A 19,966-nucleotide genomic window follows, 5' to 3' on the forward strand; every position below is an offset into this window, starting at 1 on the left:
GACAAGGAAGGAGAGCAGGGCTGTGACTGCCCTAGAAGGATTGTTTTGGACTGTTTAATCCACTCAGATACTATATACTATATAGCTCCTTAAGCCACGAGTGAAGAGCTCTGAGTCAGGAGCATGGGGGCCTGACAATGCTGAGTCTCCAGGGCTTCCTCTGAAAACCCTCAGAATTAGCAGGTGCTTCCTTCTGCCAGTGACAGGATAATGTGTCAATCAGGGTGGCTACTTGAGGACCATCTGCAACAGACAATTCTGAACAAAGCCTGCCTAGGCCAGAATGACCCAGGGGAGGTCCCTGAGGAAAATGGGCAGGAGGAACCTCACCGAGCCTGGGGCACATACCTGGGAAGTCTTGTGGCCTCCCAGCTCCAGCTGATGGCTCTAAAGGGAGAGACCACTATTTTTTAGTCTCAGCTCAGGGGTTATCTATCACCTCCTCCTGAAAGCTTTCCTTACTATTCCCCAGTCTACACTCCTCCCACATTCCACCTGAGTCAGGGACCCCTTTGAGCTCCCATGGCATTCTTTGCTCATGCCCAGCCTAGCACCCACAAAGCTGTTTACAAGTTTTCATTTTTCTTTTTGCCTGGCACAGAGTTATAACAGATGAGGGAATAAATCTTGACTATCCAAACATCTGTAGCATAAAAGAAGAAGGGTGGGGCGAGGGGACTGGAAGGAACGAGCCAAATGTGAATTGTGAGGTGATGTATGTTCATTGGTGAGGGCTTCTCTCTCTCAGGAGGTGAGGCTGACTACTAGGAAATATTCAGACACAGTCCAGCAGCCACAGCTCATCCACCAGGAAATGATACTCCAGGGAAACATCTTTTGTTCTCTGAGGCAATAGAGAAAAACAGTTGGAACACTAGGTCCTCGCAGCTTTTGTGCACAGGCCTGAATAGAGCTCTGTAGCTGTGACCCAGCCAAGGCTTCTCCCTCATGAAGTGGGAAGGGTGAAGTGCACCACAGTTGCCCTTCTCTCTCCCCTTCCTGCCACCTTCATACCTTCTGCTCACTCAGGGTCCCTCATCTGGCCAGTTTCCTGCCCCTTTAACAGTGGGGGAAACCACCACTGACCAAAGGTCGAAGCCCATGCAGCGCCTGCCACTAGGAACCCAAGACACAGGAATGCCACTTGAGTTACTAAAGGTACAGGATGCTGTAAACAAACAACTTTTAGGTCTCAGAGGGGAGTTGGGCTGAGGAGGGAGATACTAGGGGTCTGGATTGTTTTCAGAAAAAGTGCTTTTTGTCCAGTCTATCCTCATATCAGGCAGAAAAATGTTGCCTATACTCTGGCCTGGAGGAGGGGACCACATGCTATAGGCAGGTGGTCCATGAAGGCAGTGATTAGGATGAAGTCTTAGAATTCAGACTGTTCCCTGGAGTGAATCTGAGAAATCAATTCAAAACCTCCTAGATTCCACAAATAAAAGTTCCCCTACTCCTTGCTCCCTTCCTTCCCAGCACTAGTTGCCAGTGTAATTATGATGTGGGTAATGACTTGTCTAATGCAGTGTCTGCCCCCAAGAAGCAGGGTCCTTGTCCATCCTGTTCCATCACCATACCAAGCATGGTGCTTGGCCCAGAGCAGAGCCTTTGTGTCAAGTGAATTTAAAATAATTTTTTTTTTTTAAAGAAAGACTGAATGGCTCTCCTGGTTACACAACTGGACAGTGACCACCCTTTACTGCCCCCACTGCCCACCCCATGCTGCCAAAGTGTCAATAAATAGCAGTGACTAAGTGACAGAAGCATAGAAAGATGAGAGCTATAGAGGTGACACATAGGCCAGGGCTCCACCCTGACCAAAGGCTGGGGGTCCACCAGGCCAGTGTGAGTAGGTGCGCCGCATGGTGGTGCCCAGCAACTATCTACTGAGTGGAGGGATGAGTGGGTCCTGTAAACTAAGCAGGCTGACTCCCCTGAGGCCTGCAGGGATGCATAGCCTGCTCTGGTCAGACCAACCTGTCACCCCATGCACTAGATGGTATATTTCTCAGTGTAAACTGACAAGCTGGCACCTCGAAATCTCTGAGAGTTGAAACTACTAATTATGCCTAGACTCTCCTGGGTACAGTGCTCGGAGCTGACATTACAGAAGGCAATAGACATGTTCTTTCACACGGAACTGATATTGGAGTCCAGAGGCAGAAAATAAATCGAAAGACGATATGATTTCATACAGTGACATGTATTACAAAGAAAGTAAAGCAGGCAAATGGGAAGGGGAGTCACTGGGGACAGTGCTTTCGAGACAGGGTGCTCAGGAAAGGTAAAGACAAAGGCGAAGAAAAGGAGCCGTCTGGGAAAGGGTTCAGGCAGATGCAACAGCAAATGGAAAGGCCTGCGGCTGAAAGGAGTCTGTTGTGTCAGGAGCTGCAAGGGGGCCAGAGGGTCCATGCTAGGTGAGCAGAGCAGGAGCCTGGGTGAGCAGAGGAGGAGCCTGGGTGACAAGCTGCCCTGTCCCATCAGCTCTTGGACCCTGGCAAGACAAGATGTCTGAGCCTATGCAAGACAAGTCAGATCCTGGACAGGAGCGAAGTTGACTTGGTCAATGCCATTCTGTGGAGCTCTGCTGGTACACGCAGTCACCGACCCTAAGGACAGCCCTCTGCTTCAAGCTCAAGCCAAGGGCTGTGGAGACTTTCTTCTTCACCCCTCCGAAAGTGCTGACAGTTATCTGCTCATAACCTTCAGGGTCCTGTGACATTCTGGGCCCTGAAGCAATTTGCAGGATAGCAAAAATGGAAACTGTGACCCTCACTTATACACAGTGGCATGATTTATATACTCATAGTCAATAGATGGTGCTGATCATTCAGATATCCATAATGGAAAACATGACTTTTGATTCCTACCTCACACCATACAGAAAAGTTAATCCTAGAGGGATCATAAACTTAACTGCAAAAGGTAAAACACTAAAGCTTTTAGATGAAAATACAAGGTTTTCACAGCCTTGCAGCTTTGAGTAGACAAAGAGTTAAAAAATAGACACACAACATATTAACCATAGAGAGAGATTGATAAAGATCATTAAAATCAAGAACTTCTGTTCCACAAAAGATACCATTAAGAGATTTAACAGGCAAGCCATAGACTCAAAGAGGAAATTTACCATATGTATATCTGCTTTGTATTTTTTCTCTAGTAAAAGACCATACCCATAACACATAAAGAGCCCCTATAAATAAATAAGGAAAATACAACTCAAGAATGAAACAACGGGGGGCTCCCTGGGTGGCTCAGCGGTTTGGTGCCTACCTTTGGCCCAGGGCATGATCCTGGAGTCCTGGGATCGAGTCCCACATCGGGCTCCTTGCATGGAGCCTGCGTCTCCCTCTGCCTGTGATTCTGCCCCCCGCCCTGTGTCTCTCATGAATAAATAAATAAAATTAAAAAAAAAAAAGAATGAAACAACGGGGGTGCCTGAGTGGCTCAGCTGGTTGAGCATCTGCCTTCAGCTCAGGTCATGATCCTGGAGTCCTGGGATGGAGCCCCGCATTGGGCTCCCTGCTCATTGGGGAGTCTGCTTCTCTCTCTACCCCTTACCCTGCTTGTGCTCACTCTCTCCTTCTCTCAAATAAATAAAATCTTGAAAAAAAAAAAGAATGAAACGACTTAAACACTTCCAAAAGAAGATCAGCCAATAAGGAAATGAAATAGTATCAAAATTTTTGGTCATCAGGGAAATGCAAATTAAAACCACAGTGAGGGGTACCTGGGTGGTACAGTCAGTTAAGCATCTGACTCTCAGTTTTCGCTCAGGTTGTGATCTCAGGGTCCTGAGATCAAGCCCTGCATCCAGCTCTCTGCTCAGCACCAAGTCTGCTTAAGACTCTCCCTTTCCCGCTCCCTACCCTCTGTCGCCCCCAAAACCACTTGCATGTGCGCACGTGCTTTCTCTCTAATAAATAAAATCTTAAAAAAAAAAAAACCAACACATGCTGAGACATTACTGCACACCTGTTAAGGTGGCTAAAAGTCAAAAGACTGATGACACCACCAGCTAGGATAAAGAGCAACGAAAATACTCATATATTGCTAGTGTGAGTACAAATCAGTACATGCACTGTTAGAAAATGCTTGGCATTATCTGCTAAAGGTAAACATATGCCTATACGATGACAATGGCAATTTTATTACTAGATTATATACCCACAGAAAAGAGTATAAAGGCAAGAGCAAGAATGTTCACAACAGCTTTCGTCATAATAGCCAAAACCTGGAAACAACCCAAATGTCTGTTGGCAGGAGAATGGATAGATGCATCAGGATATATTCTTACAATGGAATATTACAGAACAATGGAAAATGCACAGGTGACTCTCACAGACATAATGCTCAGTGAAAGAGGCAAGAGTACATATTGTATGATTCCATGTACATGAAGAGGAAAAATGAATCTATGGTGCTAGAAGTCAGAATGGACACTTCCTACGGAGGGGAACAATGGGAGAAGGCATAAGAGAGCCTTGTGGTGGGCTGGAAAGGGTCTATGTTTTACTCTGGATGGTGGTTACAGAGTGTAATCGTAGATAAGTACTTACTGAGATATGTACTAAGGATCACTTTACATCATTTCTCAAAAAAACCTTCTAAAGGAGGAAATTATAGTCTTTTTAACAAATGGTGCTGGTACAATTGGATATCCCTATGCAGAAGAATCAAGCAGGACTTCATCCTTATACCATATAAAAAAAACAACTCAAGATGGATCATAGATCTAAATATAAGAGCTAAAATTATAAAAGTTTTATAAGAACACATAAGAGTAGATCTTTGCGACCTTAAATTAGGAAATGGGTATAGATATGACACCAAAAGCACGAATGATACAAGAAAAAACCCCCAGATATATTGGACTATATCAAAACTGAAAACATTAATGCTGTAAATAATACCACCAATAAAGTGAAAAGACAATTTACAGGATGGGAGAAAATAATTCCTAATTATGTATCTAAAAAGGGTAGAGAACTCAGAATATATAAAGAACTATTATGACTCAATAATAAAAGGACAAAAAAAATCCAATTTAAAAATGGGTCAAGGTTCTGAAGAGATATTTCTCCAAAGCTGATACACAAATGGCCAAAAGGCACATAGAAAGATAATACTCGGGGCAGCCCCAGTGGCGCAGCGGTTTTGCCCTGCATGAAGCTCGGGGTGTGATCCTGGAGATCCGGGATCGAGTCCCACGTCAGGCTTCCTGCATGGAGCCTGCTGCTTCTTCCTCTGCCTCTCTCTCGCTCTCTCTGAATAAATAAATAAATAAATAAACAAATAAACAAACAAACAAATAAATAAATCTTAAAAAAAAAAGATAATACTCGACATCATTAGTCATTAAAGAAATGCAAATCAAAACCATAATGAGATACTAGTTCTCACCCCTCAGGATAGCTATTATAACAATTTTTTAAAAAAACCATAAGATCTGTTGGTAAGAATGTAGAATACACTGCTGGTGGGAATATAAAATGGGGCAACTGCTTTGGAAAACAGTTTGGCAGTTCCTCAAAAGGTTAAATATAGAGTTACCATGTGACCCAGAAATTCTACTGTTAGGTATGCATCCAAGACAATTAAAAACATATATCAGGGATCCCTGGGTGGCTCAGTGGTTTGGCGCCTGCCTTTGGCCCAGGGCGCGATCCTGGAGACCCGGGATCGAATCCCACATCGGGCTCCCGGTGCATGGAGCCTGCTTCTCCCTCTGCCTATGTCTCTGCCTCTCTCTCTCTCTCTCTGTGTGACTATCATAAATAAATAAAGAAAAAAATATTAAAAAAAAACATATATCAACACAAAAACTTGTACATGAATGTTCACTGCAATATTATTTGTGGCCAAAAATGGGGAAAAACCCAAATGTTTATCAACCGATGAAAGACAAAACAGAATGTGACATGTTCGTACAAAGGGATCTACAGTGAACTATTAGTCATTGAGGTACAGACCAGCCTACAACAGGGATGAATCCTGAAAACAGTATGTTAGTTGGAAGAAGCCAGTCACAAAAGATTACATATTACATGATTCCATTTATGTGAAATGTCCCGAACTGCAAATCTATTGACAAACATTAGTGGTTGCAGGGAATAAGAGGAGTGAGGCTGGGGGAGGAGAGGCAGATGGGAAGTCACTGCTAATGGCAAGGGATTTCTTTTATGGGGGATGGAATGTTTTCAAATTCAATTGTAGTGATAGCTGTACAACCTTGCAAATATATGAAGAAAAGCTGAATTATACACTTTAGTTAGGTGAATTGTAAGGTATTAGTTATAGCTCAAAAAAGCTGTTAAGAAAAGTGTGTGTGTGTGTGTGTCCTCATCTATTTCATGGCCTTGGCCCCATCCTGAGTTACAGGATCTGGAAGCTACAGGCCAGATGAGAGACACGCATGAATGGAGCCAAAAAAGCAAGACTATAACCCAACATGAACCCCAGACAGAGCTGGGGTAAACTCGGGGCTTTGTGTGTCTATGTGCATACAACTCCTATCTGGGCTGTTCATGACACAAGAACAAATATGCAATGGCAAAAGAGTTTGGGTCCACAGCTTTGATGATTGTTCTTAAGCTTCTGACCCATGGCTCTGCTTAGAAGATTCCCAGGGTTAGTTTCCCTTGGATTATCAACAAAGTAGACTGGCTTATTCTAGAACAGCACTGCCTAACAGAAATAGAATTCCAGTCACGTGTGTCATTTTAAGTGTTCTACTAGCCACATTTTTAAAATGTAAAAAGAAACGAGTGAAATTAATTTTGATAATATATTTAAGCCAATATATCACAAATATTCTTATTGTAACATGTATGTAATAAAAAATTATTGAGATTTTTTACTTTCTTTATACTAAACCTTCAAAATCCAGTGTTTATTTTTATTTATTTATTTATTTTTTTGAGACAGAAATATTTCTATTTTATTAAACCCCTGACATTTTAGCATTTATTTGTTATAGCAACTAGGATTACTTTAATATAAAAATCTTCACATGGCTAACTCTTGTTGCAAAAGCCTCTGCTTAAATGTCACCTCCTTACAGAAGCCTCACTCAACACTCCAACTGTTTTAGATCTCCTGTCTCATACTCGGTATCTCTTTTTATTATTATCTCAAAACTTTTTATGACCTGGTGTGTGAGAGTGCATGTGTGTGCTGGATGGTGCTCTTCACCACCACTAGCACAAGAGCTCACCGTTGGTCGGAACTTTGCTCAGTTTGCACTATCTCAGTTTGCACTAGCCACATTTTAGGTGCTCATTCAGTAGCCACGTGCAGCTAGTGGCTGCCATATTGGACAGCGCAGTTCTAAATCTGGTTATGTTGCAAGATGAGTATTCTCAAAGCCTGGTATTTTAGAAAATATGAATAATAACAAGCGCTAAGGAGGAAGGCTTAGTGAGGTGAAGCGCCTGGCCTGAGGCCTTAACACTGATAAGCGGCAGTGGTTAAGAGCAGAGTCTATCATCAGATGAGAATTATCTTCTCCATGGGATTGATGCGAAATGACAAGAGACCCTCATGGGAAGGGACTGGCACAGTGTCGGGCTCACATCCACCATGAGAGATATGAGGGGCTATTGGAGAGGAGGTAGAGGTCATTCGGGGTAACTAGGGTAACTAGCTGGAGGCACCGTGCACCAGGGTAACTAGCTGGAGACACCGTGTACCAGCTCTGAGATATCTCCCCAAGATCTCCCCCCTGAAAAACTTGTATCACTCACTGGACTGGTGGGTGAAAACACTCCAAGGCTCCACATAGATCCGTCATCCTCCGGGGGCTCCTGCTGGCCATTCCCCTGGCGCACTGCTCTGGCCACCTCTCTCACACTTCTGGAAGACTGCTGGTCCGAAGCACTTCCTGAAGGGACAGCTTGGGCAGGGCCCAACTGCTGCAAACCGAGGGTGTCAGGTGCCTGCACAGGCGGCTCTTGCTTGTGGTACCCATCTTGGATCTCAGGGGATGCCTGGGCCAGAAGGGGCTCTGCGGGTACATCAAACGGGATGCTCGTTTCCCGGCTGGGGAGGGACAGCGAGGCTCGTCCTGTGGGAATCTCCACTTCTCCGCTTAGTCTGTTGGTTGGCACAGAGTTTACCCGGGCTTTGGTGAATTCCGACAACACCCTAGAAGTTTTTAAACAAAGAAACCTGTGTGACAGGTTGTCTGTGAGAATGCTCAAGGCTACTGGGGCAGTGGTTATGAATGGAAAACTGCTGTTATGTGATTTTAAAACCAAAATAAACAACACTCTCCTCATCATTCATTGCTCCCTTGTTTCCACACAGCCCTCCTCTGACACTCCTCATGAAGCTTCTCCCCAGCTGGGACTTAGGCAGAGTGGACGGCCAAGTGACCCAAGGTCCCAGGATCTCCAGTGACAAAGCTCACAAAGCTGTGGAAAGGACTGATGTGAACGGAAACTACCCATTGCTTTTGCTTTCTGAACAGGCTACTGCGGGCCTGGAGAGCTTGCTCGGCCAAGCAAATGGCTGTGTAGGCAATCATTTCCTCATGCTATTGTGGCAGAGCCCCAGGGAATAGTGTGTGAGAGCCGGGCTCCCCAAGAGCACAAACAGCTGAGCCCCAAGAACCCACTCCCCAGGAAGTGGACTTAGGTGAAGTGAGAACCCACTCTGTTCCTGGAACATTCAGTGGACAGCAGGGTGGGGGTGAGTGCAAGGGCTAGTGTACCTCAGACCCAGACTGCATGTAGAGTCAGAGAAGCCTGCTGTTCTAGGAACTGCTACTGGAGATTGGTGTACACAAGGTACACGAGTGTGTACACAAGTATATGTGGGGTGTGCACCTGCTAACTCCTCCAATGGGACTGGCTCTTCCTGCCCCTCAGTGGTGCTTCGGGGCTATAGGGAGCCTTCTGTACACATACACACACATACTCACACGCACATGAAAACATACTTCTGGGCCTTCTAAAAGGCCCACCGGCTAGTGGCTGCTCCCCCTTCTCCCGAGGCTTCTGGGAATACAAGATCTATTTCTGAAGTAAACCCATTTGCTGTTTCCTCCTCTGCTTATGAACCCAGTCGAGTATGTCATAGGCAAATGAAGATTTAAAGCTATCTGGTACCCAAGAGATTGCACATATCTGCCCTAATGGCTTAGACTAGGTCAGAAGATATGTCAAACTCCCTTTAATGTCACCTTATGGAAATTTTTTACCTTAATGTCTTCTGACTGAGCTCTGCTCTTATCTACAACATCACAACCCTAAACCACATTTCAAGACATGGTAGCTAGTCAAGTATTGGTGACCAACCCGTGCATTTAGGGGCAACTGATTTTTCAACCCAAGACATTTCAGTGGAGGAAGAATAGTCTTTTCAACAAATGGTGCTGGGATAAGTGAATAGTCTCATGCAAAAGAATGAAGTTGGATTCCTATCTCACAGCATGTAAAAAATGAACTCAAATGGTTTAAAGACCTAAGGTTAAGAGCTAAAGAGAGAAAACTCTTAGAAGGAAACAGGTATAGATTTGGATCAGGTGATGGTTTCTTATATGACATCTAATAGATAAGCAACCAATAAAATATAGTTAAGTTGGACTTCATCAAAACTAAAAACTTTTGTGCTTCAAAAGGATACTATCAAGAAAGTAAAAAGACAACCCAGAGAATAGGGAAAAAATTGTATATCTGATATATAAGTATTATCATATATCTGATAAAGGTCTAATATCCAGAATATACAGAGCTCTTAATAATTCAACAGCACTAGAACAAATAATCCAATTGAAAAATGGGCAAAGGATTTACAGAGACATTTCTCTAAAGGTATACAAATGGACAGTAAGTACATGAAAAGATGCTCAATATCATTAAATAGTAGTAAAATAAAAATCAAAACCATAATAAGATACTACTTTGTGCCACTTGGATGCCAATGATTAAAAAAAAGAGAATACTAAGTGTTGGCAAAGATGTAGAGAAAGTGAAACTCTTACACACTGCTGGTGGAAATGTGAGATGATGTAGCTTTTGTGAAGAAGTTTGGTAGTTCCTCAAAAAGTTAAACAAAGAGTTACCATATGACTCAACAATTCAACACATGGGCATATAGCCCTGAGAATGAGAAGACAATGTCCACAGAAAACTTGTACATGAATGTTCATAGCAATATTATTCATAATAGCCAAAAAGTGGGAATAAAATAAATGCCCACTAACTGCCGAACAGACAAACAAACTGTGGTATATCCACACAATAGACTATTCAATCATGACTATAACACAGATGGACTCTGAAAACATACTAAGTGAAGGCAGGCAGTCACAAAAAGCCACATATTGTATGATTCCATTTATATTCAATGTGCAGAATAAGTAAATCAACAGCTAATGGGTACGGGGTTCCTCACAGGATGAGGAAACTTAAACCACTGAATTGGACACTTTAAAATGGCAACTTTATGCTATGCGAATCATATCTCAAACAAGTGAGTGACCTATCAGATGACAGTGTAAATGTTTTGGTAGAATAGTTATGGGGGAAGACAGGTCGGTACTGGTTCTTACTCTCAGCATCACTCTAAAAATAGACCAATGAGAATCCAAGAGCACAGCTTGCAGCAAACAGGCACGGGACACAAAGGGGTAATTTCCACAGGCAGCGAAGGAAGGGACATTTGCTAACCAATTGCATGTGTCCAAACCATTGTGACAGAATGAGGCCAGTTTCTGAAATGAACTAGGGAGGCAGATTTTTGACAGATGTCCCCTGTGAGGTCCCAGGTCCTCATGAAGTCCTGAGAGGTTGGGTGGCAACTGGTTAAAAGCAGAGCCCCAGCATCCTGGCTTTGGCTGGCACACTGCTGTGGCCCCACATAGGTTCCTTAGTTCGTGGACTTTATTCCTTTACCCATAAAACAGGCATATTAACAGCATCCACCTTTTGTGACTGTGGTAAAGGCTATGTGAGATAACAGGCAAAATGCTTAGGAGAGTGTCTAGCACAAAGTAAGTACTCAATAAACAGTAACCTCAATTTGTTTCTGTGGCTGTTCTTATCATCACTGGTAAAACTGCTTAGCTTCCATGTTCATGAATATTAAAATGTAAGGAAAGGAGAATTATGGAAATATTCACTTGCATTATGAAAATGCTTATCAATGAATCCTAATCTGTAAGACAAATTTTATTTATTTTTATTTGTATTTTTATTTTAAAGATTTTATTTATTTATTCGTGAGAGACACAGAGAGAGAAAGGCAGAGACACAGGCAGAGGGAAAAGAAGGCTCCATGCAGGGAGTCTGACGTGGGACTCGATCCCAGGACCACAGGATCATGATACTGCCCTGGGCCACAGGCAGATGCTCAACCGCTGAGCCACCCAGCGTCCCTGTAAGACAAATTTTAATGACAGAGTAGACTGGGTGTTGGAATAAGAAATGCCAAGCTTGTGTGATAATTTAGAGCTTCTGACAAATCAACACCAAGGTCAAGGTCAAGTTCACAGAGCCTCACCAGAATCAGTGCCAGTTGTCAGGACCCAAAGCGAATAAGAAAGATATACATCAAGTGGAGAAAAGTGCTAGAGATGAGGGTCTTTTTTGTTTTGTTTTTTGTGTTTTTTTTAGAGATGAAATTTTGAAGAACAGGCAAAAGAAAGAAAAATTTCAAGACCTTTGAAGAAAATGCAACATTGGACTGAAACCACTCCAGTCCTTCCACTTTTGTTCTGTCTAGCTCAGGGCAGTGTTTTTCAAAAACTGTCTATTCAAAAATTCGAGAGTGCCTGGGAGGCTCAGTAGGTTAAACATTTGCCTTTAGGTCAGGTCATGATCTCAGGATCCGGGGACTGAGCCCCACATCAGGCTCCCTGCTCATTGGGCAGTCTGCTTCTCTCTCTCCCTCTGCCCCTCCCCCCTTTATGAGGTGGTCTAGCACCACTGCCATGCTCTTTTCCTGAGCATGTGGACTAGCGTGTTGCAGTTCATGGCACTGTCTGGTGGTCAGGGGCACTAATAAAAGCACAGAGGAGGGCTGCATATGCAAAAAATCATTTCCCCCAAGAGCAGGCCTTATAACAATGACATTTGACAAATACCACTACCCACAGTTTTGCAGCTGTGTATATAGAGATGAACAGTGGGAGAACTGATGTCACAGGATGCCAGTAGTAAAATGACAATGATACCACCTACTGGAGCACTCATCCTATGTCTGACACTGCTCTAAGCACTTGACATACCTTAACTCATTAATTCTTCTTAGCATTCTTATCCCCATTTTGCAAATGAGAACATCAAGGTCAGAAAGGTTGAATGAATGCCTTGCTCAAGTCAGGGAGCTGGTTGATGGAAGACTCCAGTAGTGTGGCTCTGACTCCACACTCCTAACCTTTGGACTGGAGTCGTGCTACTCAGTGGTCGCTGTAATTCAGACCCAACCAACACAAAAGAAGCCATTCAGGGCATCAATCCTCTATTCACAAAGCAAACTGCAATTTGATTTCCAGAAAACATTAAATTAATACATCTCATTTAGAATGTTACATGTTTTATACTTTATGTTTAATTTGTAGAGTCGTGATTTTAAGGTTATAAGAGTTATAAGCACATGGTATACATGCCTAATTTTAAGTCACAAATATAATAAAATTAAGTGAACTCTTAAATGTTGATGACAATCTTTACCCTTAAGACATACCCTCTAAGAAGAGCTGGTGTCTGGGGATACGCAAAGACCAACTTCAAGCCCAGCTCTCAGAGGGATGGTGCTGGATGAGTATTTGTTCATTTGCATGTGTTCAGTGATTGCTGCTTCCTCACACCACTGCCCAGCACTGGTCTGTACATCCTGACCCTCTTCCCTCGAGTTTTCCCATCACGCCCAGGACAACACTTCCCACCCAGGGTGGACAGTCACTGATTCAATGAGCTGCAGCTGGAATTTTCCAATCACAAGACTCATGAAAGATAAAAGCCAGACACATGACAAAGACACATGGCTGGCCTATGGGAGGAGGGAGGGAGAACGAAGGGCTCCAACAGGTGAATGAATGCCACCAGCCCAGTGGATAGGTAGAGATTGCTCCTTTCCAGTATGTTCTATCTAAATTCTCCCATTTAGGGGTGCCTGGGTGGCTCAGTGGTTGAGCGTCTGCCTTCAGCTTAGGGCATGATCCCAGGGTCTTGAGATTGAGTCCCACATCAGGCTCCCTGCAGGGTGCCTGCTTCTCCCTATGTCTCTGCCTCTCTCTGTGTCTCCCATAAATAAATACATAAACTATTTTAAAAATAAATAAAATAAAAAAATTCTCCCGTTTGATGTTCAAAAGTTCTATCTCATGTGCTCAGTGCTCGGAAGCCACTTCAGGGGTCTACCAGACACTGTTATGTGTGCAGCACACTCCCAGGCATCTGACTGGATTCTCAGACAGTATGAGGGAGTCTCCATTTTAAAGATGAAGAAACAACTTTGTAGAGTTAGCAGTTTTCCAGCTGTTATTGAACTTGTAGGTGATGGAATAAGGTTTGAAATTAGATGCACTGCAAGCCAGTCCATACCAGCACCCAATTTGGTGTTATTTCTACACCAGCTGGGAACCCTATGAAGACCTGAAGCAGGAGGGTGGGGGCACCCAGGAGTAGGTAAGAAGGTCCGAAACACAGGTGGGGGAGCATGGGTCTGGCTGAAGGAAGTACTCAATAAAATACACCATTATCTACCTATTAGATGAACAAATATCCAAAATTTTTTTTTAATATCCAAAAATTTGACAAAACCTTTTGCTGACGAAGCTGAGACAACACAGGTACATTCCTAATGGAGAGTAAATAGGCAGTATCTGTGAAAATCACAGATTAATGTATCCTTTGGCTCAGCAATTCTGTTTCTGGGAATTTACTGAACAGAGATCCTTGCATAGAATCAAAAGATCACATGAACAGAAAGATCACATGAACAGGCTATTTATAGAAATGGTGAACTCCAATGTCCATTAAATACAGGGCTGGTTAGATAAACTAACCAGTGATAGAAAAATATGCAATAAAAAAAATAAAGAAGCTCTGATATGACACTCCAAAAAAAATACTCTGATATTATCTCTTCCAAAACAAGGTGTCAAACAGTGTATTTAAGATAGCTTTTGGAGAAAGGGGTCAGGGATAAGAAATAAAAAACATTAAAAAAATCTGTATATTCATATTTGTTAGATGCATTTAGAAACATCAGAAGAAAATGTAAGGAATTAATAATTATGGTGACAGAGGTGTGAAAGGCTTTTCACTGTATACATTTTTAGACTTTTTCCAACCATAAAAATAGATTATCTATTTTAAAATTACTGTTTAAAAAGCCTGGATAAAGAAGGCTCTGCTTGTGGTAAGCATGGCATAACATAGAGGGATGGTGAATCACTTTGTATACCTGAGACTAATACAACACTGTATATCAACTATACTTAAATAAAAAAAAATTTTTTAAAGAGAAGGCTCTGCCCAGGCTCCCCCTCTAGTCAAGTTCATTGCTCCATACACTCTTCCTCCACACATCTGCTTGGCTCCTTTTGTCTACTATCTCCTCATCATTCAGGGTGTGTGTCCTCCCAAGGCCTTCTGGGAGGTCACAGAGGAGTACCCTTATCCATCATGCTCCATTGCATTTTTGGAATAGTATATATAACTCTGAACTGTTAGTTCAGTCACTGTGCTTCAGAGAAATGAGGTAACTTGCTCAAGTTCACCCAGGGGCAGCGCTGGATGGAGCCTGATCCAGGTCTGAGCCCCACCTAAATCCATTCTCCCCACTGCCCTATATGGCCTGCAGTTACAGGTCCCAGAGACTCTGGTCCCTGAGGGAGAGAGACGATGTCCTCTGTCTCTCTTTATGCCCTTATAGAGGTCAGTGCTCAGTAACAGACAATCACATGCTCGAGGAAGGGAGAGAAAGAGGAAGAGAAGGAGGAAGGAAGGAAGAAAGTGGGGGAAGGAGTGGGGAGGGACACTCACTCTTGCAGAGAGGGGTCTGAATCATCGGCATTTGTTGTCCCCAGGTCTGAGTCGTAGGACATGGGCTCCTCGGAACGGTATGGGTCTGAGCTCTTGGAGCCATTCTCTTGGAGCAGACAGCTATCAGAATTTAGGCTGCAAGACAGCTGGGACGAACTGGCTGTGTCCAGGCTGAGGGAGGAGGCAGTGAGCTTCCTATTCCGTCGGGTCTTATGGCCCGAGTGCTGGACTTCGATGTCCTCTGAGCCTGAGGAATGGGAAATTGAATCCAGAGACTCTTTCCGCTGTAGTTCTGTCCCGGAGGCAGTGAGGGGGTCAAGCTCAGAGAGTGGGCACAGCCCAGAGAGAGCCAGTGGGGTAAGCGTCCACTCGTTCAAGATGGCAGACTTGTAGGAGAGCTCGAATGATAAGGATGTCAGTCCCTGCAGGAAGCTGAGGAGGAACTCCCCCTCCTCGGCATCTCGAAGCAGGGCTGTGGGTTGATAGTACTCGCACAGGCGGGCTGGCTCCTGGAGGAGCAGCTTCAGGTAGCACTCCATCAGGCCATCGTTGAGGGCCAGTCTCAGCCAGGCCCGGCAGCGGCCCACGTCCGTGCTCACGAAGATCAGGTGCTCCAATTCTGAGATGATGTGTCTGGGGATGGGGAGGGCAGACTTGTTTTAAGAAATGATTTCCAATCACTGAGGTCTTGTTTTATCCACTGGATAACAAGAGCCGATAATAATAACTGTAAATATATAGAGGCTGGAAAAAAATCTTGGATAATAGTGCTCTACAAGGAATTTAGAAATAATAAGCCATAACCCCCAGCTTTTTGAGGTCGCTGTCAGGAAGGATAATTGCCATTTTCATTACAACTACCTGGGGGCCCCTGACGTCATGCGCTCTTCCAGCAGATGTCTGATGAGCCCTTAAGTACAAGATCTTTGGAGCTGTGAAGATACAGGGTAAAGACATGGTCCTGCCCTCAATCCAGGTAACTACTTCTCACGGGCACACTGAGGTGAACCATGTTGTCAGGAGGGCTGGGGTGGGAGCCAGCAATTATTTCCAGGTCTTGGTAAGAGAAAGGCCATAGAAAAGGTAGGATCTGAGCTGGCCAAGGGGATTTCGTGAGGTGAAAATGGCAGTGTAACCTTCTAGGCCCAAAGGACTGACAGGAAAAAGGTACCAAGGGCAGGGGAGTGACAGCTCTGTAACAGGAGCGGCGAGCACTCCGATTACAACATGGGGAGGTAGGAAGGGTGGTTGGGTTGCAAAATCAGGTAACACAGGGTCTTGAGTACCCAACTGGTGGGGCAAAGCGGAGGCAGTGGTCCCCATGCCCGGCTGTGCATCAGAATCACCTGGAAACTTGGTCAGGATACAGATTCTGTGGCCCCCAACCTAACCAATCAGACTCCAGGCTAGCATTTGAGAGCCTGAGAGTTTCTGTACAGGAAAGTGATTCAACCACAGTGGTGTGCCACTCTGGATCAGATCAGATCCTACAAGTACCAAACTGAGTTCCTGAATCCTCGGTCTGATGTAAACGCCCCTCAGCGTCCTGCGCATGTCTTGCCCGTGAGAGTGCAGACCAGGTTCCACAGTGCTCAGTGAATGAGCTTGGGTTAGCTGAAGCTCAGTCAATGCTGCCCCACTGACTGAGCTAAGGAAAGACAGAATGAGATAAAGAGGACAATTAGGAAGCCACTGTTACCCAGGAGTGGGGTAAGAGCCTGAGAGTGGGGAGTGGCAGTCAGCAGGAAAAGAGAGATAAGACTGACAAGGCACCTTCAGGCAGAAGGTAGCATTAAGTAGCCCGGGGAGGAACAGTACCAGCTACTTGCTCCACAGCCCAGGCACTTAGCAGCAGGGCCACAGAGGCAAGTGTCCTAGGGTCAATATTCAGATACTCTGGATTCCACTTTTTATAAAAAATGCCATACCTTGTCCTGAGTATAATATAGCTGTTGAAACATTCTAAGGCAGGGTCAGCAAACTTCTTTTGTAAAAGGGCCACATGGTAAAGGTTCTAGGCTTAGTGGACCACACATTCTCTGTTGCAACGACTGAAGTTTGCTACAGTGTGGTATAGAGGTGGCTCTTGCTAAAGGTGACCAGCCATGGGCTTGAAGCACCCCGAGCCGTTGCTGAGGGCTAAGGGGCTTCTGAGGCTTAGTCTAACAAAACCCCTACCTCGCCCATCTCCGTTCTAGAACACAGAGTGTCTCTGTTGCTTTCCCATGCAGCTGGACAAAGGAAGCCCCAAGTCCCACACTCTGAAGTTCCTCCCCCACCCACAGGTCCCCAGCTGATCTCACTTGTGGGTGACAGCTTTCAGGAGGGGCCAGAAGACAGGCTGAGGAAGAGGCTTCTGGTGGGCGCTTTTCTTCCTTTTCCCTCCAGTCTCAGCTCGGATGTGCTTGGCGAGCAGGCCGTGGATAAATACGGCCTCCAGGGCACTGCACATGGTGTTGGCATCTCCATCCTCGCTAGTGACCACTGTGTCCGAGGACACGTACTGCTTCTGCAATGCCTTCACGGATCCCACTAGCTTCTTCTTGATGACCTAATCAGTGTCAGACATAACACAGGCTTTAGAAGATCCTGCCATGTAACTGCTTATTGCCAAATACACACCCACAAATGTGTATGCATCTATGCAGTACATAGACATGGAGCAAAACTTGCATGGCTAATTATAGAAAACAAAGACAAGGCATGGAGAAAAAAAGGAAAAATCACATACTTATATCATCCAGAGATAGTTTTTTTTTTGCAAAAATATTTTATATTTTATATTATTAAACTGAACTTCAAACAAAAACAACAACAAAAAAAGGAACTGAACTTGAGTGAATTGATAGCCATACATCCTGTGTTTAAGTACTGGTTCCATCACCTTTACAGCTATTGGAGCTCAGGCAATCCACCTACGGCAGTGGTGAGGCTTTTTATGACTGACTCCATCAAGAGGCACCAAGTGCTGTTTTCAAACATGAAAATAAGAGCATAGGGACGACACCTGGGTGGCTCAGTGGTTGAGCACCTGTCTTCAGCCCAGGGCATGATCCTGGAGTCCTGCGATTGAGTCCCACATTGGGCTCCCTGCATGGAGCCTGCTCTCTTTCTGCCTATGTCTCTGGCGCTCTCTCTCTCTCTCTCTCTCGCATGAATAAATAAATAAAATCAAGAAAAGAAAGAAAGAAAGAAAGAAAGAAAGAAAGAAAGAAAGAAAGAAAGAAAGAAAAGAAAAAAGAAAAGAAAAGAAAGAAAAGAAAAGAAAAGAAAAGAAAGAAAAGAAAAGAAAAGAAAAGAAAAGAAAAGAAAAGAAAAGAAAAGAAAAGAAAAGAAGAGCATGGTCTACACTGAGAAAGATCCAACACCTGGCATAGGCCCAGGTTAGTGTCAGCTTTGTCTGTCACCAGCTGGGTCACCTCAGACATTTCACTTAACCTCGCTGAGCTTAATGTCCTCATCTGTTAAATGGAAAAAATACCTCCTGAACTTCAGCACTGCAGGGGATTACCCTGAGGGCAGGACTTGGCTTTTAATCATCTTTGTGTTCTCGACACTTGGCACAGTTCCTGGCACATATATAAGTACTCAGTGAATATTTGTTGAGTAAGTAAATTTTAAAATACATATACATAAAATCCTTTGGAAATTTAAAGGCAGTTCAGTCATAATCTGAGCATGTCAAAATGTCCTGAGTGTTTTGAAAAGGACTAGAAGGGAATGCAGAAAAACTGGTTGGAATTATTAACTGATAGAGTTATGGATATTTTACTGTTTTGTTTTTATTTTAGCCCAAACAGTTCATGTTTTCTGAAAAGTCCAATGTTCTTTTTTTACAACAGCTTGAATGAGGCATAATTTACATAGCATAAAATTCACTCATTTAGAGTACACAGTTCAATGGTTTTGCTATATTCACAGAACTGTGAAACTATAGCCACTACCTAGTTTTAGAACATTTTCATTGCCTCAGAAAGAAACACTGTGCCCATCAGCAGTCACTCCCTGTACCTCTCTCCCCCCATCACAAGCAACCACTCATTTACTTTCTATCTTTGTGGATTTACCAATTCTGGACAGTTTCCCTAAGTGAAGTCATACTGGGTGTAGCCTCCTGGATCTGGCTTCTTTCACTTGGCATGTTTCCAAGGCCTGTCTATGCTGTGGCACATAATAGGACTTCATTCTTCTTTACTGCCAAATAATATTCCATTGTGTGGACACCCCACATTTTATTTACCCATTCATTGATTAATAGACATTTGGGTTGTTTCCACTTTTTGGCTATAATGCTGCTATGAACATTCAAACAAAAGTTTTTGTGTGGACAGAAGTTTTCAGTTCTCCTGGGTACATACCTAGGGGTGGAACTGCTGGGTTGTATGTTGACTCCAGGTTTAACTTTTTGAGCAACTGCTAAACCTTCCCATAATGGCTGTACCATTTGACATTCCTGCCAGCAGTGTGCCAGGGTTCTAATTTTTTCTACAACATCACCACTTACTATTATGTCATTTTGATTTGAGGCATCCCAGAGAGTGTGGAGATGTCTCTTGTGATTTTGAATGCATTTGTCTAATGTCTAGTGATGTCAGGCATCTTTTCATGTACTTATGGGTCATACCTAACTCTGCTTTGGAGAAATCTTTGCTCTTTAGGTTCTTTAGGTAGCCTATGTTGAATCACCACCATTTTTTTTTGTAAATTCCCATTTTATCACCAAAAAGATGTTCTAGAAAGGGCAGGATATCCTCAGAGCCTGCTCCTGCTATAGCTTTCTCAGCCTAAGGCCTCACTTTCTGGACAATACTCATTCATTTCAAAGTGAGAAAAATCAATGAAATGGCTGTCCTGGGCATTCTTCCCCACCGTTGAGCCTCCCTTGCTGCCTACCGGGATGGCAGCCCGGGGGTCCATTCTCCAGCACTGAGAGCATTTCCACTCACACAGCAGCTCCCTCGGAGAAT

The 19,966-nt window shown here is 43.9% G+C and overlaps 1 protein-coding gene across 1 annotated transcript in view; it reads right to left on the reverse strand.

The window, feature by feature from the left end:
• The window catches only part of PLEKHM1 (pleckstrin homology and RUN domain containing M1), a 40,896-nt gene extending 20,961 nt beyond the window's left edge, over positions 1-19,935 (reverse strand). The window contains 5 exon segments of the mRNA XM_077853605.1: positions 7,749-8,148; positions 15,000-15,632; positions 17,303-17,550; positions 19,893-19,914; positions 19,916-19,935. Of these exon segments, the coding sequence (XP_077709731.1) occupies positions 7,749-8,148; positions 15,000-15,632; positions 17,303-17,550; positions 19,893-19,914; positions 19,916-19,935 (1,323 nt within the window).
• Positions 19,936-19,966: the final 31 nt, after the last annotated feature.

Source organism: Canis aureus, chromosome 16 (genome assembly GCF_053574225.1).
Source record: "Canis aureus isolate CA01 chromosome 16, VMU_Caureus_v.1.0, whole genome shotgun sequence".
NCBI classification, from domain to species: Eukaryota; Metazoa; Chordata; class Mammalia; order Carnivora; family Canidae; genus Canis; species Canis aureus.